At 42.6% G+C, this 24185-nt stretch overlaps 1 protein-coding gene across 16 annotated transcripts in view; it reads left to right on the top strand.

The window, feature by feature from the left end:
* The window catches only part of LRCH3 (leucine rich repeats and calponin homology domain containing 3), a 67388-nt gene extending 45157 nt beyond the window's left edge, over window positions 1-22231 (top strand). For 4 of the 16 annotated variants that reach the window (XM_062006122.1, XM_062006115.1, XM_062006116.1 and 1 more), the window contains 8 exons: window positions 1247-1294; window positions 2414-2467; window positions 8286-8334; window positions 8837-8950; window positions 9596-9714; window positions 11169-11306; window positions 13585-13662; window positions 15899-18242. In XM_062006122.1, the coding sequence (XP_061862106.1) occupies window positions 1247-1294; window positions 2414-2467; window positions 8286-8334; window positions 8837-8950; window positions 9596-9714; window positions 11169-11306; window positions 13585-13662; window positions 15899-16099 (801 nt within the window). In that variant the 3' untranslated portion in view covers window positions 16100-18242. Of the gene's footprint in view, window positions 1-1246; window positions 1295-2413; window positions 2468-7324; window positions 7397-8285; window positions 8335-8836; window positions 8951-9595; window positions 9715-11168; window positions 11307-13584; window positions 13663-15898; window positions 18243-19157 lie in introns of those variants that run through there. The other 12 variants (XM_062006119.1, XM_062006114.1, XM_062006125.1 and 9 more) reach the window with 11 other exon arrangements.
* Window positions 22232-24185: the final 1954 nt, after the last annotated feature.

The following is a 24185-nucleotide window of genomic DNA, read 5'->3' as shown; positions in this document are numbered from 1 at the left end:
TTAGTAGCTGCTTGACACTTGATCTTTTCTGAATCTCTTAATGAAAATTAATTGCCAAGCTCATCAATGCTTCTGTGTTACATTCCTGGGCATACACGGCACTGTATAAAGAAAATGGAGAAATAATATTTAAGTTGATTCAGTGTTGATGCTGTAGCTTAACACAGGCAAAATGAGAACTGGGGAAGAAGACAAAAGAGATTTACCCAAAGTATGACTCTTGCAAATAATTCTGGTTTTACGTAGTGTGCCCCATTCTCTCAATTGTTCATTTGTATAGATGTGACTGGATTGGTATAAGAAAGAAAGAAAGAGTCTTTGTTTGTGAAAGCATACAGCAATGTAATTTTAAAGAGAAATTTGACAGAGAAGAAATCCCAGGTTATACACTCAGGAAGATAATGTTGCCTGATCTATTGTGGTATTTTTGTGATGCATAAATAAGTTATGTCCAGGTAAAGCATGGGTGCAAATGTATGGTACATCAAATACCCCGTGGACACTGCATCTTGACTTTCTCTTTTACTGCAGTCAGTTTGAAGTACTCCCCTGCTTGGCATGAGAATTCATTATATGCTAGTTGACTTGAGTTTACTGTTGGCTTATCTAGTGATCTACTCAAATCTCAGCATCACGAATTTAAGAAATGTTACATATTTTGGGCATAGGATGGTCTGCAGGAGAAAAAGAATGTTTTATTGCATGTATGTAATGTTTAAAATTAGTTTAGTAAAAAGGATTTTAGCTGCCTGAAGCTAGGATTTTCATTAGCACCAACTTAGCTCAAGTCTCTGGCAATGTTTTGTAGAAAAGCTGCTTTTATTAAAGATTCATTTCAGTCTTTCAATTAAAGACCAGATATTTGGGGTGCATTTTGTTCATTGATGAGCCTTTTGAGATTTTTTTATTTGTTTGGATTTTTGTCTTCTCTTGCCTTTGTTATTCATGAGCACTTTATTCTCAGCAGCTGAATTTCTCCCTTGGGTTATATTTTGGGTTTGTTATGCATCTTTAATATGCAAAAACATTTGGGGGTTTTCAGTTTTGTATGGAATAAAGGATGGTTTCTTACTAATTAATATCAGTGAAATTTTAGCTCAGTGGAAACTTGCAGTTTCCCTAAGGCCTGTTTTATTGAAAAACTGAGACTTGTTGTGCTTTAGAGCATTTCTGAACTATGTTGTCTTGTTTTGAGCTTTTGTTTCTGTCACTTTTTTTAAAATAGGTCTTTCATTTTTCTCTGTAGCAAAAAGCAGCCTTAAGTCCTCAGAAGCAAAGTCCTCTGGATAGTGAGGTAAGAGCCCAATAAGAGCATTACTGGAGGTGTCAGCACCTGAGTTCTTAGCTCTGTCCATCAGAGATATATTCCGGATTGTGGAGAACTCTTCAGGACTAGGTTACAACGTAGTTTTTCCACACTTAATAACAAGCTTTGGGAGGTTTTTTTTCTGCTAATGGGACCAGTCTAATATTTCCTTCTGTTCATGTAGATTGCCTGTCTGAGTGTGGTGTTTTATTGTATCTTGTTTGTTTCTATGTTCTGTACAGAAAACACAATTAATATTGCATTTTGAGATGCTCCTTGCAGACAGTACAGTTTACTTACTAACAGGAGTATTCAGACAAGTTACTGGGGTGTACTCATCCTTCACTGACCAGTTTTCCCCCAGTTTCCTATCATTAGATAAACAGTTATCTCTGAAGGATTGAAGCATTAGAATTTTGAGAAAAAGAAATAAGTTTTTTTTTAAAGATTTCTTGTAGTGTAGTTTTATAATCAAAACCAATAGTCAATAGGAAACAAAATCATACAAGGCTCAGTCTTCTGGAATATACAGAGCTGAGCCAATGACATCTGTTCACTCTGCATCAGATTTGTGCATAGTAATAGCTCTTCCACTGCTTACCGTCCCCACTTTCCTCCAGAGGAAGATAATTCACTTGGCACGGTGTTAATTAGATCAAAACTTGTAATAATATAATGAATATAAATAGTTCTTTGGCAGGATTTTCGAAGTAATTCTTTTTTGTTAGAAAATTACTGAAACATGGGGTAATTGAAATAGTTTTTGCTCCTTTTCTTTCTTAATGTTCTTCTGTTCTTAATTTATTCTTTTAAAGAGTCCTTTGTTCTGCCCCAGTGAGAATTGTGAATACGTAGTTGTCTGCATTTGCTTGAGACAACGCAGAAAGCAGAGTAATTGATTCCTTAAGTAATATGAATACACTGTAATTCGTGGGTCATGTGGCTGTATATTCCTACAGTGTTACATTTACTTTATGTGTTTTTTGAAAAAGCCTCACAGTGCTATAAACAAGCAGTGCCTGTTCCAAAATGTCTGTCTGTTCACATACTGTGTGTTTCTGACATTCTGTGTGTTTCTGACGTTACTCCATCTCTCCCACCTCCCAGTGTCCCTTTCCATCCAGAAGGTCTCAGCATACTGATGATAGTGCCTTGTTAGTGGTAAGATCCTGCACGTAATGGCCTTTTTATGTGGCAGATTCTAGAGCATAGAAATAACAACATGTTATGATTGTCTCAGATTAGACCAACTGTTTTAGAGCTAATCTAAATAGCATAAAACATGACCACTTGGAAAAGTAGCTTAGCTGTGAACTTCGCTATTATGAATATGTTGATACTTCTACTGTCAGCCATTTGTTAATACAGTTGATGTTTTTCCACAAAATAATTAAAGCTTATATTTCGCTGAGAGCAGAAAATTACTGAAAGAGTAGCTTCTAAAATTACAGATTCACCTCTAGTTGTTCTGGTTTGATTGCTTCTCCATTTAGCTTGCTTCCTAATTGATGTGCTCTTCAGTGTCAAGTAAGCAATTTTAATGCTCCAATTAACAGCCTTTACTTTGACTTGTCTGCATCCTGCACATAGTGGTTAGAAATCCTGATAACAATCCCTTAGCACGGGGAAAAACACTTTACACGAGTCATGAAACGTTCCTCATGCTTTTTATTGTTTATCAATTAATATACCTTTAAAATAATCTATTTTGAACACTTAGCGAACGTTTAAAACATTTGTGTACTTAATTCATGTTTTATGCTATTTCTTCCTTAATGGCATCTTGGTGATGTAGCATAATTAAAGAAAGTAATTAATGCTATAATCCATGTGTATAAAGGAAAAACACACCTGATTTGCCTGATATTGCACGACTGCATGCCTGGGATTTATTTTCTTTAATTCATCTGCTTCCATTATCTGCCTATATTTTCTTTAGGCAGTGCACTCTGTTTTAATATCTATCTCCAGAACACGTTGGCCAAGATATTTACTGTCTCTTTATTCAGACTGTTTGGTTTTCCTGCTTTCACATGGCTAGCACTTTGTGGGAGAGAAAGAAAGCTTATAGTGTTAGAGTTTTAGGGATCGTGGTTATGCTCCTTTAGAGGTATCCTAATCAATTAGCATAGAAAAATGTGCTTTCATATTTCTAGAGGAAGAAACAAGAGAATGACAAAGGTTTGTGTTAAGTGTTGTTTCAGTGAATTTGTCCGTGGAACGTATTTTTTAAATGCTTTTAAGGACCCCGTTTCTGTTTGATTGTGTGATCTTATGACTGTTGTGATTCAGAGAATTTTACATAACATGACTTGGAATTGTCAGAAAATGTTTTGAAACTGTCTTCTGTTGCTCTTTTGTTTCCTTTGAGTCTTGGACCAAGTAACATCCTCGCACTTGACAAAAAAGTGGCCAGGCTGCTAGGAAAAGATGGGACTAGATTCTAAAGCGATTATTTCTCCATTCATTTTTCTTTTGATTCCTTGGTCTTTTCAGCAGCACTAAACTATAATAGTATATGAAATCCTGGGGTTTCTGAACTGCTGAATTATGATATGCAGCTCTGTTTTGTAGTGGAAATACATACTGTGTCTAATGATGACATATGCCAGGGCAGCTGTTTCTGGCAATTACTGTAACTGGAACAGTAAGCCCATGCTAGCTCATGAATTTGTAGCATTTTTATCTCCACAAATGTATTTGATATGGTAAAAACTTGCTCGACAGCAGGGAAATGTACATTAGTTTGCTTTAAAACCAAAAAGATCTGTACAAAGAGTTGAAATTTCTTTCACTTTTTTATATTCAATTGCATTTCATTTTACATTTTCCTTGTGGGTTTGAAATTAGCCACGTCTCAATGCTGAGAATGTACCTCTACCAAAGTATAGAAGCATTTCATATCAAAGTGCTGTTTGCTAATGGCAGTTTTCAGTGCACATTTTGCATTTACATAGTTTCCTCCCTGTGTTTTTCTCTCTTGCTGCATAAATACTGCATGCAGTAGTGTAAGCTTTACCTTACAAACCTTTTGGATGTAGAAACTTGCAGATAGGTTAGGTTTAAAATAAATAAATCAATAAGATGAAGGTCTATTAGATTTTCCAGTGATTGTTTGAGCTTTTTGGTGTGGGAATAACACTTTGTGACATAAGAGGAGAATTTTACATAGAGATATGGTAACAGATCTTTTGTTTGGCATTTCCCTCATTGCATCAGAGCTCTCTAAACTGAGCAGTTGCTTTTCTTCTTTTGCTCCAAACCATGTTTTCAGCTTAGATGTGAGGAACAGATTTTAAAAGTAGTAAGTCTAATATGTAGTTAGAAAGCAAGTGAGCTTCCTGTTCTTTTGGTGCTTTCCTCTTCTGGTATTGTAACTGCTTGAATAGAAATTTTCTTAAAACCCAAATTTAAGTTGTGCTTCTCCTTTTCTCAGTTTTGCATCGAGTTTCTTTTGGTCTTTTCCCTGTTGTCTTTTATCACTAATTAAAATTTAAATGTATTCACATTTCACAGGTTGCTCTGACTGTTTCCTTCTGTTTGTAAACAGTTTCAGGACAGTCTGTTTGAGCTCATGAAATGACTACCTGTACTTTCTATGAATGTTAACGGTGCCATTTAGTTGAATGTTTCTCCTTCATACCTGTAATTAAGTGGAGTTTGGCTGTGGTACTTCATTGCACTCTGTTGTGGATTGCTGTGTGTTGGCTTGTTATAGCCAGACTAACTAAAGAAATGTAGTTTCTGGCCCCTCTGAGGAAACATGCCATATACCTCAAAGCTTTATATTAGTCATTTCGTGCTTGCTGTTCTCACAGGAATAGTCCCATTCCTTAAAATTGAGCTGTTGAGATAGAATCAAAGCTTCAGACTTGGCTAACTATTTCAGCCTTGATAGCTTATGAATCACGTTTTCCCCAAAAGATCTTGTTTTCTCTGACACTGTCCCTTACAAGGTGAATGCTATGAAGGAATATTAAAACAAAAAAACAAAGCCAAAAGGTCCTCTTAAACTGCTGCTCAATTTCTCTTTTGTGAGGTCTGTGACATACTTGATAAGCATCAGGCAGCTTGTGTGACCTCTTCCTTTCATAACCTTTGTGTCATTGCTGCTTTGTGCTCTCTTCATTGCATTGTGTTTTCTTCTTGTGGTCTCAGACACGGCCTGAAACCACCGTGTTGCTGTTACCACATGGGATCTCTGAAATATTTTAAGGCTTTTAGGCACCAGTGTGTTACAAACAATAATGGTATGAGTAAAGTAAGCAAGACTTGAATTATACTAACTCGTACTCTGGAGTTTTCTCTCAGATTGTTGGCATCCATTTGTGTATTCAAACGTTTTGTAATCAAATTCCCTTAAAATATCCTTATTTGGTTGGTGCAGAGTTGTGGTTGGGCTCTGCTTTAGCAGTCCCTTTATCTACAGTTGTTTCTGACATGGGGAGATTTCTCTTAGCTTCAGTGCTAGACCTGGGGGCTGAGTGTGGCATGTGCAGTAGGGTGTTGTAAGTTTGAATCGCAGCATCCTGCTTCCTTTTGTATTGTGGCTGCCTTTTCTCACAGTTACTCTTTGCCTCACTTCTTCCTTTCTTCCTTCTCTTTCCTTGCTGTCCCTGACAGAATGGCTTTGAGCCTCTCTTTGTGTTTGAGATTGACAATAACACCAATACCATTAAGAGAAGGCCAGGGACTCGCAAACAGGTGACCAGCATGCAGTGTGTGGCTGTTGTGATTGTCCTACCCTGTGGTGTGCCCTGTTCCTGACCCTTTGCCTGCCCCTGGGTATGTGGATTGTGATGACTTCTTGTTGGTCTGTGTCAAAGTTGTCTTGCTCTCTTCAAATAGGAAGAAAGATTAAAGTTGGTGTTTCCAGACCACCTGCTTCTGGTTCCTCTTACTGTTCTCATATACTAGCTAATGTTTTGCTTAAGTAAGGTGATATTTTGAAACTAGGAAGGAAAAAAGCCCAAAATTTTTGCTTTGCAGAGCTGTGGAGAAGGAGGCTGGGTTGAGAATCAGCTGTTAAGTCTGCATAGAGCCTAAAGATGTTGGTATTTAAGGCTCACCCTGAATATAACCTCAGCTTCTGGTCCTTCCTGGTGTGCTGTTCTGAAGTGGCAGAACAGTTGCAAGTCATTTTAAATACTAACACTCCCAAATGTGTAGTTCACATCTGTAGAGTTTCTAGGTGTCATTTGGTGTCCTTTTCCTGTGCTGAACTGAGACTTAGCTATTCAAATGCTGTTTCAGAAAGCACAGTTTCATTCTTGAGCCACTTAGCTCTCAACTGTTAATGTCTTGATTGTGCTTTCTAGCTCTACCTGCCAGTGATAGGTTGGCATGCTGAAGCTCCTGTTCTGTAAATGTGAAAAGTTGTTTATTTGCTTGGGTTTTATGCTGGTTATAATTGAAATTTGGCTGCACTTGTGACAGCAGTGTGAATCTTTACCAACATCCTTCTGGGAGCCTGATTCCACCTACAGAATCTTATTTACCTGGTGTGTAATTCACAGGGATGAGCATTAGTTGTTTGTGGCAGACACAAAGTGCGTGTTCTTGAGCCTGTTAGGTTGTAGGTTTCTCAGATTTTATGAAGTTAATGTGAAAGCAACTTACATTACATTTACATTTAAAGGTTGCTTATTTTGAATAGCAGCTCAGAATGAACTTTTGTAGGGTGACATTTCCTTTGGGCTGATGGTGTAGGTATTACATCAGGTGTTACTAAAGAAGCTTTTGCTTCACTTTTTGGTTTTAGTTCTGCTTTTGATGTCATTGTGTTGTGTATAAAAGAAACATCTTGCCTCCTGAGCTTATTAGCCAGAAAGTTCAGGAGGGTAGGAAGGCCTTAATTACAGTTCAGCAAGAATGTATGTGTTGCCTATTGAGTGTCTCTGAGAATGTGATTGTGACCACCTCTTCCTTTTTAACGTATCTCCTGCATTCCACCTCTGTGTGTGACCTGTCAGTTGTTTGCTAACACTGCTACTGCCTTCTCTCTCCTTCTGCATTCAGTCACTCTCAGGGTTGAATCAAGAAAGCTGTGCTACTACCCAGCCTAATGGCTCTACCTTCAGTCCTGTCAAGGTATCTCTTGCTATTATCATTCACCAGTAAAGCCAACAAAAAAATCTCTTGGATCCACACATCTGTTTTAACAGGTGTTAGTCTGTCAGCTTCTAATCAAAAGTTCAGGTAGGGTATGAATCCAATTTACCTGATTAAACTGTAGTAGATATTACCTCATCTTAGCTTTAGGCTGTCTCTATAGAAGGCCTAAGCTATGAAAACATGGTAGCCAGTCTCTGCTCTGAGGCATTCTTGGTTGTTTTTTGATGTTTCTATTTCTGTACGAGATCATTTACTTTTGACCAAGTTGAGCTCATCGAAAGTACTCTTGTATTCTTTATTGACTTACTTCTGAATACAGATAACCCTTTATTTCTTTCTCTTTTGGGGAAACTGCTATACTGAATGCATTCATCAGAAGGAATCATTAGTCTGTGTAAGGATGGTAATAAAAGCACAATGTGTTCCACTGGGAAGAGATGATGTTCAGTAAATAGCAGCTTTGCATTAGCAAAGGTAGCAAAGAGGTGTATCCTTGTCAGTGCTGCTGTAATTCAAGCTCTGCATGTTGTTTAATCATCTATTATTCTGTATTCCTTTGGCAAAGAATACTTTGAAAGTTTTGATCAGAAGGAAGAGTAAACAAAGATCTGTCATTGCACAGTCAGTGCTGTTTCGTAATTCTTTTTCCTCAGGAAAGAAAAAGTGATTGTGTCATTTCTGCAAGAGAAAAAACTTTGTCACTTTCTGCAGAGATGAGACTTGGGTTTCTGTGTTTTTTCACATTTGTTTCTTTTCTGAAACACATTTAGATGGATGGAACCTTTTTTAAGATGTAGCAACTTAAACTGTAGTCACAGCTTTTCCAGATTAGAACCATTTATACTCTTCTGCTTTTTGTCCACAGAGTGATGACAGATCTACCATCTCCCCTGGCTCACCCACCACTCAGACAGGTAACAGGGAAAGGAAGAGAAATTGGTGAAAATAAGATCAAAATGCCTGCTTGCTTATCTTTACTTTGAAGAGAAGGGAGCATATGTTCCCATCACTCCCTATGGCACTGCTGTGTTTGAGAATTTATCCAGTTATTTGAGTCTCCTTGGAAACATATGAGGGAAGAGATAAACAGGGTTGAAGCATGTCCTCAGGCAGAGCCTAGGGTTTGCCTGTTTTAGGCCTTCATACAGGCTTTGGCACACAGATGCATTCAGCAGCAGTCAGAACAGTTGCTGGAATTGGTATGTGGAATGTGCTTTGCATGCCAGTGTCCTTGGAAGTGCCTTTTCCTGCTCTGTGCTTGTATCATGCATGGCTATAACTTATTTTGTCATTATTATATTAAAATTTTTGGTTTGTTCTTTTTAATGACCACATTGCTGAACCCATTTCCTATTTAAACTCTAACCATTTCCTTCTTCCTCCTTTCCCTTCCTGTGCCTTTCTCCATTTGTTTAGTCCACCTTTCCCCTCCATATCCTGGCCATGCAGCCCCACCTTCCTATAGAATCCCTTCCCAGCGACCTGAGAGTTTCCTTTTCCGAGCAGCTGTCAGGGATGAAGCAAACAAAGGTAGGTTATATAGCTCAGAGATCAGCGAGTTTTGCAACGTTCTATTAACATCTACAGTACCTGGGTTTTGCACTGTTACTTCAAGTCACTATCATCAAACTACTTTGAGAGTCCCATTTGTAGACAGATGGCATTAAATATTTTGTGGCTAAGCAATTTTTTATTTAGAGCTATCAAATACTCTTTTTTTGTCATATTGGTGGAAATGTGGGGATTTATTCTTCCTGGCCTGTGCTTACACCTAAAGAGTTACCAAGGAAATGCCATGAAACCCTTCAACAACTCCATGAAGGCATCTTGACACATTTTGCACTGCATAGTAGCACATAATAAAGCAGAATTTCTGTGGGAAGACTAAACTGTGTAACCTGCTCCATCTGGCTGCACTTTGTCCTCATTTGTGAATGATTATTATCCATCAGAAAGAACAAAATCTAAACAGAGAGGGGAATGTTTTAAAGAACACCTCGTTTAGCTTAGTAGCTCATTAGTTTGATTAATAACCAAATGAAAGCAGCATGTTTGTGAACAGGAAGGCACTGTGCCTGTCTGGACCCTTGTGGGTGCACGTGTAGCACAGCAGCGAAGGACAATCAGCACAAACGTGCTTAGTGATTTTTCTTTCCTTCGTGACACTTTTTTTAGCTGTTACTTCATCTTCTACCCGTGCCTTGTCTCCTGCTAATGATTCCACAGACCCTAGAGCAAGACAAAACTCCAAGCAGCGAGAGGAGGAGCTGGAGCTGATAGAGCAGCTGCGTAAGGTAAGTGCTGCCGGGAGCTGCTGCCTGGATGTCTCAGTAAAGGTGCGCTCTGCTAAGTCTGCCCTTCTGGTTTAGTCCCATTTCACTGAATCAACATGATACACAGTTGTCCAAAGAAGTTAGATGGCATTGTACAGTGTAAGTGGTTCCTTCAGATGGGTGCAGTGATGTTCCCAGTGGTGGATGAAGTCAACTTCAAAGTCTGTAAAATCAATTGTGCTGACTCCTGCTTCTGAGTAACCACTGATCTCTGCTTTTAAAAGGAATGTTTGCTTTCTTCCTTATCAGCCTTCACACTTGTGAGGCTCTCCCTGGAAACCTGCCTCACTGCCTTCCTTGTAATCTTTATTTTTTAAACTCCTCTTTGCTGTGAAGCCCACAAAAAAGCAGATGGAGTGCAGAGACATGCTGACAGCATGGTTTTCTTGAATGCTCTGGATCCATTTGTAGATTCTTGCCATGTCCTTAGTTAGGTGCAGAACATCTGAGGCACATATATTCCCATACAGTTGTGTTTTCTGTCTGTCAGGGCCTCTGCACTCTGGCTTGTGCCAAGGGGCAATGACAATACACATAAATATTGAAAATGCCATATAACATTAAGGTACTGTTCTGCTTTGCCCCAAACTTCTGGAGAGCGTGAAGGGATATCTTGAGGTGCTCTGAGTAGTTGTTTGAACTTTCCCATGAAATTAGAGTTCGTACTTGTTAAAGCTGATTTTAAAAGCCATCAGCATCCCAGATGGACAGAGAGAATGCCTTCTGCTTGTGAATTTGAAAGTAAGGATAATCTCCTGTCTCTAAAAGGAGAAAGTTATCTTGAATAGAACAAAACAAAACTTGTTGCTGATTGCAGGGCCTCTGTTCTGTTATCTCAGAATGTTTCTTTCCCATGTAAGCTTAATACAGCATAACATTTCAGTGAAATTCATACAGATTTGAAATAAGATGAAAAGCCTGAATTGAGTTTTTATTCTTGCCCTTACACAAATGCTACTTAGTTTATTTTTTAAAACTATTTATGCCAAGTAGTTCAGGTTTTTCTTTACAGGCAAAAATGTTGTCTTGGCTTTTGTTAACTGTGTTGTCCTCCAACCCACAAAGACAATTATTTTCACTTCCCTTGGCAGAACTGTTCTACATAGGATTAGAAGTGCTGTTCCTAGATCCTGATTTCCATTAGTTCTGAATAATGGTTGTGTCAGTCCCCTGTGCTGTACAATGAAAACTGTTCATCACTGAACTCAGTTGCTCCCAGATTGTGGTCAGCTTGGGGCCACAATAATGTGCAGAGCTTTCCTGGATGTTATTCAAAAAGCTGTTTGGAAATGCTATGAGGATAGATAGGGAGTTGTAATGCAAGCACTCTGCCTCTTATAAAATGTTCTGCAGAATGGAACAGTTGGAGGAAACAGGCTCTTACTTTTTGTGTGTCCACCTTGATTTTGCCACAGAACATAGAGTCGCGGTTGAAGGTGTCGTTGCCCAGTGACCTGGGAGCAGCTCTCACTGATGGTGTTGTGCTTTGCCATTTGGCTAATCACGTGCGTCCCCGATCTGTTCCCAGCATTCATGTCCCCTCACCTGCTGTTGTAAGTATGTAATAATGATAATATTCTATAGATGTCCAAAATAACATCCAACACAGTCCTGCAGTCCAGACAAATGCTAAACTCGGCATTCTTCTCTGAATATCTGTGATAAAAACATAAGCCATCTGTTCTGTCTAACAAGGCTCTGTAGCATCATTAAAAGAAGTGATATTTGGGTTTGGCTCATTTAAATGAAGCTACTTCTAACACTCTGTAAGAAAACATTGACATTTTTAAGTGCTCCCTATGTTAACTTGAAGACTAGTAAAATATGCGTCTGGGGAGGAACAACCCTGTGCACCAGGACAGACTGAGGGTGACCTGCTTTAGAGCAGCTCTGCAGAGAGACCTGGGAGTGCTGGTTAATAATAAACTAACCATGAGCCACCAATGTGCCCTCGTGGCCAAGAAGGCCAATGGCATCCTGGGATGCATCAAGGAAAAGTGTGGGCAGCAGGTCGAGGGAGGTTCTGCTCCCCCTCTACTCTGCCCTGGTGAGGCCTCATCTGGAGTCCTGTGACCAGTTCTGGGCTCCTCAGCTCAAGAGGGACAGGGAACTGCTGGAGAGAGGCCAGTGCAGGGCTACTAAGATGATCAGGGGACTGGAACATCTTCCTTATGAGGAAAGGCTGCAGGAACTGGAGCTGTTCAACTTGGAGGAGACTGGGGTGGGGATCTCATCAATACTTACAAGTATTTGAAAGGTGGGTGTCAGGAGGATGGGACAACACTTTTTTCTGTAGTGCCCAGTGTCAGGATGAGGGGTAATGGACATAAGCTGGAACACAAAAAGTTTCACTTAAGGAAAAACTCATTTTGTGTTGATGAGGGAGCCCTGGCACAGGCTGCCCAGGGAGGGTGTGGAGCCTCCTTCTCTGGAGGTTTCCAAATCCACTGAACACGTTCCAGGTTCCTGATTGAGGGAACCTGCTTTAGCAGGGAGTTGGACTGGATGATCTTTAGGGGTGTCTCTTCCAACCCCCACCATTCTGTGGTTCTATGAGTCAGCCTTTGTGTTGCTTGGAATTTAAACTGGCACTTACAGGACTGCCTGCTTATATCACTGTGGTTCCTCTCACTTGGACTTATCTGAACAAGCCAATGTCCTCGTTGTTTATAGAGTGATTGAACTGGACACTCCAACTTTTTAAGCAGGTTGTGGAATCAGTGATTGAAAGGGCACGCAGGCCCCAGTCAGGAGACGTGCGTCACTGAGAATATCTTCTCAATGGCCTGGCCTTATGTGCTGCAGAATATTCTGGGTTGGCAATTAAATCATGGCTTTGTCATATAAATCCCAAGGAAGAGGCAGCCTGTAGCTGCATGGCTCCAGGAGCAGAAGAGGCATCGTGTCATTCCTCAGTCACAATGTGACCTTTGTATTCCCTTCGTCTTTGGGGAGAAAGAAGTCAGCACTAACCTCTAACCTGCTTTCTTTATGAGGAAGCACATCACACATTGAGGGTACAGAACAGAAACCCCAACACTTAAAGTATTGACCCCTCAGAGACAGCTGTGTGCTGCTATGTAGGCTGTGGATAGCTTGTTGAAAGGATGAGGAAGCTTTTGTCTCTTTAATCAGAAAAGGATAAGCTTCAAGAACAGAAACAAGACAGAGCCTGTGCTGTGGTATGTCTACGTAGAGGTGTGAAAGCTAACAGAAAAAGGCTTGCTTGAAAAAATGCCAGTGGGTGCAGTTCCAACAGCTACATCAAACACATCTACAAGAGCCTTACAAGCTGCAAACTTCTATTCCACTTTTCTTCTGTTATTTTCTGGTTTCATCCAGCCTTCATTTTTTTAAGCTCATTGTTAATTGAAATGTGGTTTGGTATTTCTATGTTTTTGTGTTTGTAGTAATCCAGAACAGACTCCAGATTGCTTCATGTCATGAAGTTACTCTGAAGTCACACCATGGAAGTGATGCATGTGTGTGTCATTCAACATACAGTTTTTTAAGTTTCCATACTTAGTCATTGAACATGTTGGACAGTTTTATACAACACCTTGTATGTAGGTACTGCACAGCTTAAAACTGACTTTGTTTAAACATTCACCATTCATACATTTTTCATGAAATAGCTGTGAAATTTGGGCTTGATTTCTCTAGAGAAAAGCAAATACAACGGAGGCTGCTTTGAATTACACAAGCTAATGTCAGTGTGGTCGGTTTTTGGTGAAGAGATTTCAGAAGAGTTTTATTTGACTAAAAAAATAGATGTCTTTTAAAATGCTGCCAATTGAGTGCTGTGTGCTTGTCTCCTTTACTTTTCTGCAGCCTAAACTTACGATGGCAAAGTGCAGGCGGAACGTGGAGAATTTCTTGGAAGCTTGCAGAAGGATTGGAGTGCCTCAGGTACGTATCTCTGTGATCCTGACATCATGTTTCAGGTGTAATGTTGATGCTTTAGAAAATGAAGCCTTCTTTGAAAGATGGGATAAGAACAAAATGGTGAAAAGTTTGAGAAGTTCAAGTGTAAGCCTTGTCTTGCAGGACAGATCACATTTAAATTGGGTTGTGTTCTAGAGCAAAATTAAGTCACATGGAGTTTTCCAGAGATCTGATTCACTTACTGCTCTGCCTCAAAATCGTAATAGCTGATACAGTTTGAATCTGCCTTTAGAACTGCAAGGTATTTCTATAAAAACAATGACATTTTCTCAAGATTAGATAATTTGCACCCTAAAAAGGGGATAAAATGTGGATGGTGTTTTGAATGTGTGCTTTTTATCCCAAAGCTTTTCATGTTCCTTCAGAATAATTCTCTTACATATCTTTACTGTCTTAGCAACAAGTCACAGTGTTATTGACCTTTCTCTGATGGTAGCTATCTTTGCATAGATCCTAGTTCTTTTTGTTATATACCAGTGATAGAAGTCTCTCTTCTGGTATTCCTTGTCCTTTTCTGAAACCTGAAACAGCTAGGAGGTGGGAACATGTAAAGTAGTCCATCTGAGGCCAGTTATCCTGTCTGATGCCATCCTGTCCTTTCCACTTTATCTTATTTGGCAACTGTCTCAGTACAAATAGTTTTTGATACATGATGGTTTTTGTTTCCTGTAGTGCATTAATAGATTTGGTTTCTTAGCCTGCTAAGTATTAGTCTCTCTGTTGTAGGTGCTGTTGTCTTTCCTTGTGTATTATGAAAGCGAAAACTAGACCCACTGACTCCTTTCCAAGCTATTTCTAAAACCAGTGCTCTGGAGTCAGTCATGCAGTGTTTTCAGATAGCTTCACTTGCAGGAATTTGAGCCTTTGGGATTTTAGCATATTTATTGAGCCGCCTGGCAATTTCGTGTGGCTCAGTGGTGAATTGTGTTGGAATGTGTTACAGAGTTGTAAGTGATCATTACTGCTTTGGGATCCTGCACAATTTTAGTCCCCTAAGACACTACAGACACACAATGTAACTTAGTCTGGGGCAGAATTGTTTAATTCCATTCCAACTTCCATAGGTATGGCTCCCTCAGATACACAGAGGTCATTTCTATGGGACTGCAGTACAGAGCAGATCACTGAAATGGCCCACACATAAAAACAAACAAACAAAAAAGCTGCTCAAGCAGAGTACCCCATAGACCCAGTCTGCTACATCTGCTACACCTGCTCTGCCTGCTCTCTGGGGTTTTTCATGTATTTCTTGCTTTATTATGAAAGAGTTCAAGGAGAGTGTCTCTGGGGGAACTTACCTCCACCTGAACTCTCAAGTTGCTCTCACATGTCTGCATTACATCTCTGCTGAGATGTGAAGGTAAGAGATCTCTGTGCAAGAGTAATGTGGCAGCCCAGCATGTTTTTGTTGCAAAGATGCCTGCTGGTATTTCTTTTTGTTTATGTTATAATTACAAGAATAAAAGGCTTTCTGAAAGTATGGATCTATGTAGAAATACTTATCTTCTAAGAGGAAGGCTGCTTTTAGAACATGCTAATTACAGGCACCACTGTGGGGCAGCTGTTTCTGCAGGACCTTGCTAGTTAAAGCTGTTGCATCAAAAGAACCCAACAGTTGAACAGAGTGATCTGTGCATCTAGATTTCACTGATTTACAGCAGTTACCTGTGTGAAAGAGAGGGAAAAGATACACAGTGGGAATAGCTACTGAATCATTAAGCTCTAATTAGTAACAGATATTCCTGCAGGGTGCTGCGTTCAACCATCAGTTACACGTAAGTAATTCCTTGTCCTGCTGTTTCCATTAACTAAGATACATGTGGAGACTCAGCTTTGGTGAGTGCTCAGTGCCAACAGCTTCTCAGAAGCCTACAGCCTCCTCATTTTCCCCAGAGAAAAATGGTTTTCACTAAGGCATGTGTCAAGTGCTCTGTTTTTAACAACAAAGGTTGTTAGGTGTTTAAGCTGTACAGGTGACAGACACCTCACTGAACACTACGTATTTGCATTAAGGGATTTCTTTGCAGTGGGAGTCTTGCAGATTCCTTCGTGAGAATTAACCAGCTGTGATATGCTTCTCGAACGTGTAGGTTGTATGTGAGATGTCTGATGACTGACTGCTTCGTGGATGTTGCTATGGCTAACTGACTGACCTTTTTTTTCTGTCTGTTTTCCCTTCCTGCTCACACACTCTGGACAGGACAATCTTTGTTCCCCTTCTGACATTCTTCAGCTAAACCTCAGCGTTAAAAGAACAGTTGAGACTCTTCTTTCCCTGGGGACAGATTCAGAAGAATCCAGTCTTGTCTCCCTTTCCATTCAGCTCTGGGGCTTTGTGGTGTTTTACTGTACTCTAATGCTAACACTCTGTATGTTCTATCGCTGGGTCTTTTTTCTGTAGCTGAAGGGTAGTGGTGCCGCTTCCTCCCTCCGTCGCTCCAGTGCTTGGGAAAGGATTTTGGCTTTTATCAAGACTGCGTGTATGAAGTGCTTTCTTGCACACTGACGGGACAGAGGTGACAAGTACACAATATGTAAACACAGTGGTGCACCCACAGGACCAGCTGTAACATCATTCACATTTGTATTTGCTGTGTCATCTTTAGCAGCAGCGAAGCTTTTACAAGGGAGGAAGTGCTGTCTGAGGGCTAGAGCGAGGGACTGAGGGATGCTTAGTCTGCTGACAAGTGACATAGTGCTGGGAAAACTGCGTGGTCAGTTTGTGCCTCGGTTTCCCCATCTGTGTAATGGGAATTGCACCCACTTTGGTAAATTGCTTGGGGATTATCTGATGAAAAATGTTAAAGAATGTCTTTCAACGTCAGTGTTCTTGAGGAGGTCTCAGTCTTAGGAGACATGGTTTGGTAGGTTTTGTCAATAGGGTGTGTTTTCTAACCCCCAGTCCTTTATCCTACTCCTGAGAGCGTTTGATTTCTCGTATTTGCAGGCTCTGATGGATTGCTTTGAGGCAGGATTTTTAAAATAACCTGTCAGTGAATCCTGAGCTGCCTGAGCTTCATGACAGATGAAGCAGGAAATTTTCAGACAAATTAAGCTCTCCAACAGCTTTGAGAGAGAAGTTTTCTGTCACAGAAGGAAAAGTCTTTAAGATTCTGTCACATGCCACAGATTTCATAGCATTTTATTGTGCTCTATAGGAAACTTAACAAAAACTTCTTGAGGTGCTACTGGACCATGGGCACCCCAGCACATGGTTGTTCCATGCTTATTCCCTTCCTCTCACCCCATCATTTCCAAAAACCTTTGCCACATACAAGTGCAGAAATACAAGTCCTGGCTGCACGACCCCTCCTCCCTGTTTTACAGAACTCAGGTAGTCTTCCATAAAGCATCAAAGCTTTTCCCTGCCCAGGAAAAGCATCCTGGTGCTTTAATGTCTCAGGGACACCTCAGAACTTCAGGGCACTCCCCATGTGATGTGCAAATGACCATGTCTCCTCAGAGTGCAGATCAATTCAGGAGCTCTGCTCAGGTAAGTGTGAAGCAAAGCCACCATTCCAAACGTGTTGTCAGTGAATTGCTGTTACAGCTGAAAGTACCAGCAGTGGCTTGTAAGCCCAGTCAAAGTGGTGTCAGCATTCCCACCTTAACCTGGCAACAACTCTGAAGCGCAGTTTAAGACAAACCAGAGTTGCGTTGCAGGTGTGGTCACCACCAGTAAAACTGTGTTGTGTGTACGTGGATCTCACAAGCTCTCGTCACATAAAGCGAGTGTTGATCAAAGGAGCGAGCAGAGGACTCGGTGCCCTCTTTCCAAATCACACAGAGTGATGATGCATCAACGCATTTTTGAGCAAAGAGGGGACCTTTGACAGAGGGGAGATTGTTTTACTTTTAAGTAAGCTATTTTTTGCACTGCTCCGTGGTATGAACTAAAATGAACTCGGTTCCTGTGTTTCTTAACTTCTTCTAATGAACACTGTGATGAAAGCTGCAAGGGGTTTGACACTAACAGTGCCTTCCAGTTTTTATATGCTGTTTGTCACGGCTGTCTGTGGTATGGAGTCTTTCCAAAGCTCTTCCCCTTGTCTGTTTGCATACATAAGAAAAAAGAGAAGGCACATTTGCTCAAGTTTACAAGTATTTTCTCAAAAAGCACACTTTTTGCAAAATAACATGAAATTGCTGGAAGAAAAAACCCAGTGTCTCGGCCTGCTCCCGTGGCTTCCCGTGAGCATTTCAGTCTGGGGTCGCTTGTTCTCCCTCTGCTCTGAGCTTTGCTGGGGGAGTGTTGGCTGCCACTGTTGATGCTGGAGGACTCCTTTAACACCAAAAATCGGTAAACATTCAAAAAGTGGAGAAATGCAGGTCACTGTGGAAATAACACGTGAGAAACAGTCCCTGCAGCTCTGTGGGAAGGACATGCTGGTTCTTCCCTACTGACACAGAGAACTGTTGGACACGTATCCCTACTGTGGCGGAGCGAGGGTGGCCAGGATGTGCCAAGGACTTGTGTAGGATGAGGCTTTAAATCCATCTTAGACTGAGAATAGCATCATTATTAATAAACACTTTGAAACCTCTTCTTGCATTTTGCGTGTTACTCTTCTTCCTTAGAATGGCGCTGGAGGGAAGCTGCTAAGGAGGTTAGGCATCTGCTTCTGGGGGACAAGCAGCAGCAACTCGCCCCTAACACAGGAGGGACCTGTGCCTAGGAATATGCTGTTGCTATCTCATTGCCTCCAGCAGGAGAAATGGCATTTTCCACATGCATGACCGAGGTTATTTCAGTCAGACCTGGAAGCAAGTCTTTTCCTAGTAGTATTTTTTTTCTCGCATCAACCAACTTGTTCTTTCTGCTTTTTCGTGCCTTCCAAGGAATTTTTGCACAGATAAGTGGCACATACAGGCAGAAGGGCTTTGGATGGGCAGCGCTCGGACGAGAATTGCTTTAAGCGTGATGGTTCCTCTCAGCCTTGCTGCACTGCACTCCCATAGCACACACCATTTCAGTCCCTGCTTTACAGCAGGGCTTTCCTCACCTGGGATGGTGGAACACAGGAGGACTCTCTCCAAAAGGCAGCTGTGTTTGGAGAGGAAGCCGTGGTTCCTTTCCCAGCCGGTGGAGTAGCAGGTTCATGGTGGTGAAGCAAAGCTTTCCCTCTCGTTAAGCTCATCTACTTTTGATTCCATCAACTGCTGCTGGTTCATTGTAGGCAGAGAGAATCGTTTGCTATTCCCTGCTTCTCCCACAAGTCCTTTCTCAAACGTGTACAGTGTTCTGCTGATTACCCCAAGGGCGCTGCCTTTGAGTAGGCAGGTTCAGGGCTGTTAGTCTGGGGCAGCAGCAGTTCCCTGTCCCGCCTCTGTGTGTGTGTACGAGCTGTCCGTAACATTTCATATTTCAGTCACCTTTTGCTTAATTTTTTTTCCTCTCTCTTTTCAGTTGAGTGTTTTTCATCCATTTTGTTTTTGTCTTTGTTTTGTTCCCCATTCAGGAGCAATTATGTTTGCCTCTACATATTTTAGAAGAGAAGGGTTTGACACAGGTAGCTGTGACTGTCCAGGCGCTCCTGGAGCTGGCACCCCCAAAGCAGCAGCAACTTCACCACTTGTCTGCTGTGTAAAGACCTCCAGGACCTTTTGGGTTACCTTGGCTAAGCAGAAGGACATGAAGACTTTACTGCCCATGCAGTGCATCCAAACACACAGAGCTCTCTTCTAAGGAAATGAGTTTCCATGATTCCTGACAGGAATGTTTTACTTCATTTCTCCATTTTTTTGGAGATCACAACAGTTTCCAATAACATTTTTATTACCGATATTTTTGCCCCTTATTTTAAACGAAAGCAAAAATCCCCAAGAGCTGATTGGGAGGGGTGCAGGGGATTGAGTGGCTGGCTGCTGGAGCCAGCTGCACAAACTGACCTTGTAGGTTGAAGACATGGGCGTAGAGTTTGGGAAGCGATTCCTCGGGGAATTGGTTTGTAAGAAAAGGATGTTGCTGCAGCGGGCACACGGGGAAGGAAACTTCTGTCCTTCCCCACGGGGCTCAAAGAAAGGGGATTTCTTTGCCTCCAGAGAACAACAGCTCTTTCTATTACACGTTAAAGAAATTGCACCACACAATCTTAACCTGCAGTGTTTGATAACAGGGTGGACTCTCGCTTGGCTGTAACTTGTGTTGGCACGTCCTCACTGCTTAAAATTCGAAGGGAAAAAAGGAAAGAGATGATTTCTTTTCCCAAGGGAAACAAGACTGACAGTTTGCTGCACAAGAAACATCTTAGTAACAGATACTAAACCAAACCTGTGCGAATTGTATGACCCACGTTCATATTCTCCCTGGGTTCACTTTCTGCTTGGATTTTAACGTGTTGCGTGCAGGATTGCAGCCTGATCTGCTAATCATTGGAAACCCATTATCAAGTGATTGGTGGCTGAGGTGTCCCACACAGACATGCCAGCACTGGGGAATGGCCCAGACACAGGGACATTGGTCATTTTAAGAACAGAATCACTGAATTTCCACAGGTGGGCTGAATTTTGGCAGGGCAGCAATCTGTCACAGAGATAGCTTCTCTTTCTGGGTTTAACAAGGCCTTAAAAAACCAAGTCTTTTGTCATAGGAATTTGAGAGATGCACTGGTTTCACAGAACTATCCCCACTTCCTTCCTCTTAACATAAAAGTGGAAGTTCAGGATGCAGGAATGGGAGAGGCAGCTGACAAGTTTTGCATTTTGCTGCAAAAGTGCCCTGTGAATCGCAGAGCTCTGTGTGCCCTGGGCCTGGTCCTGAGGCCAAGCTGCCACGTTTCTTAACCAGAATCTTTTATCTTTTAAAATAAAGCCCTTACAAAATGCACTTCTCCTCCCCTGCTGGGCCTTTGTTAGGTTTGGCCAGTTCAAAGCATCCCAGGACATTCTGCTACTCCTACCTGATGCACCAGGACCAACTGCAGACATCAGAGGTGTTGGATCTGGGCATATATTTGAAGCACAATACACCAAGAGGATTTCATGGGATAAAAGGAGAAGAAAAGGAGCAGGCTAGCTAAAAGTCTCTTTTTTTCTGAAGTAAACCTGTTGTGAGCAAGGACTGGCCTTGGCTGGATTTCTTTCCCTTTTGATTTGCAGTTTTGTCTCTCCTCCATTTTGCTTCACGTGTTTCTTTCAAGGTCCATTGTGGTAACTGTTGAATCCCTTATTTCACATACATATTCCAGCTGCTTCTTACTGGCAATGGCTTATCAGGTTGCTTGTGGAGAACACCTGAAAGGTATTTAAAACTGCACAGCTGAAAAGAGAAAGCCTTTTGTTCTGGGTAAGAGCATCGGCCTCAGCCCTGCAAGAAATGAGAATGCCAGGAGGCTGCAGTACACATAGGAAGAGAGCAGTTCCCTCCAGACAGACTTTCCTCCTTCGGTAGGTCTTGTGTTTCACATAGTTCTGCTTGCAAGGCGCAGTGGCAGTTGTTAAAGGACTACATTGAAGTGCTGGGTAGGAGGTTCTGCCAGTCGCAGGCAGCAGCGCTGACCCCAAGTGCTGCTTCTGTGTCTCTGCACATACTTAGAAAGTGTGGGGACACTGCCTTCATCTTAGTCTTCAGTGTCAGGTCACTTGTACTGTTACAGGGGTGCGTTGCTTTGCACACCCGTTGTGGAGTATTTCAGTCGCTGTTTGGAGCAGCCACATCGTCCCTGGCACCGGGGGAAGAGTCACCTCAGCAGTGTTCAGGTCAGTGGAAGTTTGGGTGGTTTCATGAGCAGCAGTTGTCAGGGATGGCTGGGGTGGGGAGCTGGGCGGGCCCGGGGCCACCGGCTTCGTTCCGAGGGACGGTTCGCTCGGGCAGTCGCAGTGTTGGGGTAAGTTGGATGTTTCTCACCCTGTCTGCTGGCAAACATCACGGCTTGGCCAGCGGTGTCGGACAAAAAACCCAGGCCTGAGGGTTCACCGTACGGTTTATTTAATGTGTTAGCTCAAACCCAACTTGTGCAAAAGGGGTTGGGACTTTGGGGTGTTATTTATGTGCACTTTTTGTTGTGTCCCGTGAAAAGAGTATTCTAAGGAAAACATGTATAAAATTCTATTTTGTGTGTTCAAGCAGAGAGGCCGTTGTCTGGCCTCCCTGGGCCTGTGTGCTGGAGCATGGGGGAAGAGTCCACCCGAGCGTTCTGTGCTTGCTGGTGTTTGTACACAGCCCCCATGGAGGCACCGGCCTGCCATGGGGCAAAGCCGCCCCTTTCCCTTGTGAAGGGAGAGGCCTCCCCATGGCCTCAGGGCTCCCCAGGCCTCAGGGCCTCGGCCTCTGCTTAAAATAAACCACAGGCAACTTTTTACACCTCGGTTGTTTTCAGTAGCAACACAATGGCAAATGGTATTTTTTATCCTTTGATGACTATAAATGGTTCTTTGAAAAAAAATGGTTTAGAAACAGGACTTCTGAGGTGAATCTGGGCGTCTGAAAGGTCCTTTTGTATAGAGATCGTGCTGTTTTACAAAGCCATCTAATTTTGTTACTGCTCAAAACTGTACACGTGTAATTAATAGAGTAAAAGATTTTAAGGCTTCATCCCGTGCTGTGTGTCTGTAACTACATTCCACAACTTCTGTTACATATAGATGTGTCTGAATGTTGTACACTCCATTCTGAGTTGCCTGTATTCTGCCGGTAGCGTGGGCTTGTAGCGCGGGGGTAACACGGAAGGAAACCGGGGGGCATTGGAAATAAAGTTTGCAAACCTCCATGAATGACAGTGTTTCTTCCTGCTGTCCTGGTGCTTCAGTGAACATCAGCCCTGCCCTGGCAGGGGGTTATTCCTCTTCCCCACCCTCACAGCTGGCGTTAACACACCTGCTTTGTTCCTCAGGACAGGAAAATCCTGGCATTTCCAAGCCCGTTCTGCAGCCACTTCAGCAGCTTTTTCTTAGGGGTGTTTTTAACCTTCCCCAGACACTGAGAAGTGGTGGTTTTGTACAGAATCCTTTGCTTCCCACTCCCAATCCTCTTCTTTTTCTTACTCAGAGTAAAATGCACATCCTGCCACTTGAAGAACAGTATCCTGTAGGACCAAACCTGCCCAGCCATCCCTTCCTGGTAACAGGTTCCAGGTTGGGGATTTGCAGCTGCTGGTACTGGTGCTCCACGCTGCTCTTTGTCTTTTACTGGCTTTTATCCAGTCTTGGGTCTGATCTGTAAAACCTGCACCCGTGCCCCTTCAGCACCTGAAAGGTTTGTGCTTCTTGTCTTCCCTCCTCAGAGCTACTTTTTAATAAACAAAACCCAAGGCCTAGAACATGCCAGAGATCCCCAAACCCTCGGCCTGTGCCACTGGCTGCATCCCCCCACAGTGCTGCTCCCCAAGCTGCTTCAGCACCTTCCTGTGGCCTCCTGGCTGCTCCAGCAGCCCCTTGGCACAGCTCCGTCCTGCCTTTGGCAGGGCTGCCCAGTTCTCCTGGCTGTTCATTCCTTCTCTGTCCAAAGCCGCCTCCTAACCAGCTGCCCACTCTCCAGCCTTTCTTCTCCCTGAAAGGAGCTTCTCCAAAGGGCTTGTGATTTCTGCTTTTCTCTGCAGAAGGTATCACAGACGTGCACTCGGATCCCATCTCTGCATAGCTGGAAAAAACAGGCAGTACCAACCCTGGCAAAGTTCCTCAACCCTCCCACCTTACTGCACTGACAACTCCAGTTCCACTGTAGCTGGTTTTTATCATGTCATTGTGGAAAGGAAAAGTGCCCCTTGCCCTACAGACACGGACACAAAGCTTCCTCATTTGGGCAGCATCCTGCTGGGCCTGTGCAATTTATGGGCTGAGGTTTCTTTGGGGCTTTTTTTCCTTTGAGATATCAGTCACCAAAATGGAAGTTTTGAATTATTTCGCAATCCAGTGTGGGCTGTGACCTTCCTGCTGGCTGGTTCACTGCAGGGGCTTGATGTACCCTGGCAGTAAGTGCTGTTACAGCAGCACCACGAGCTGGGGCTTGAAGGGCAGCTCGGCCTGGGCACATTCCCTGGAGGTGGAGGATTATTCAGAATTATGTTCTATTTTGTTCTCTGCTGAAAATCAAGCAAAGCCCAGCCACTGCCATGCTCCAGATTTGAGTTGGTCACATTACTGCAGCAGACAGCTGCAGCCTCTCCATTCTCTCCCACTTTTTCCCTAGCTCCAAGCCTCTGAAGAGTTTATGATCAAACTTCATCTCCTCCACTCCAACAGATCACTTGTTAATACCCACCACGTTCAAAAATACTAGTGTGAAGTGAAATGTACCAAGTCAGCAGCATGTGGAAAAGGAGAGTTATTAAAACTAGGAACAGGACTGCCAGAGTTGCTCTGAGGCACCTCCTGCCCCAGGGAGCTGGGCTGTGGATGGAGGCTGTGAGCACGGCCCTGACTCTGCTCCTGCCAGCGAGGGACTGGAGCATCCCTTTTCTTGCCTCTGGGGAGGGACCACAGAGAGTGGGTGAATGTGTTCAGGGCTTTGGCACCAGTGCTGGGATGAGAACAGGCTCTAGTTGCAACCA

This window comes from Colius striatus, chromosome 12 (assembly GCF_028858725.1).
Source record: "Colius striatus isolate bColStr4 chromosome 12, bColStr4.1.hap1, whole genome shotgun sequence".
In the NCBI taxonomy this organism is placed as follows: Eukaryota; Metazoa; Chordata; class Aves; order Coliiformes; family Coliidae; genus Colius; species Colius striatus.
Note: the sequence above shows the minus strand (reverse complement) of the source record. Positions and strands in the feature narration are given on the sequence as shown.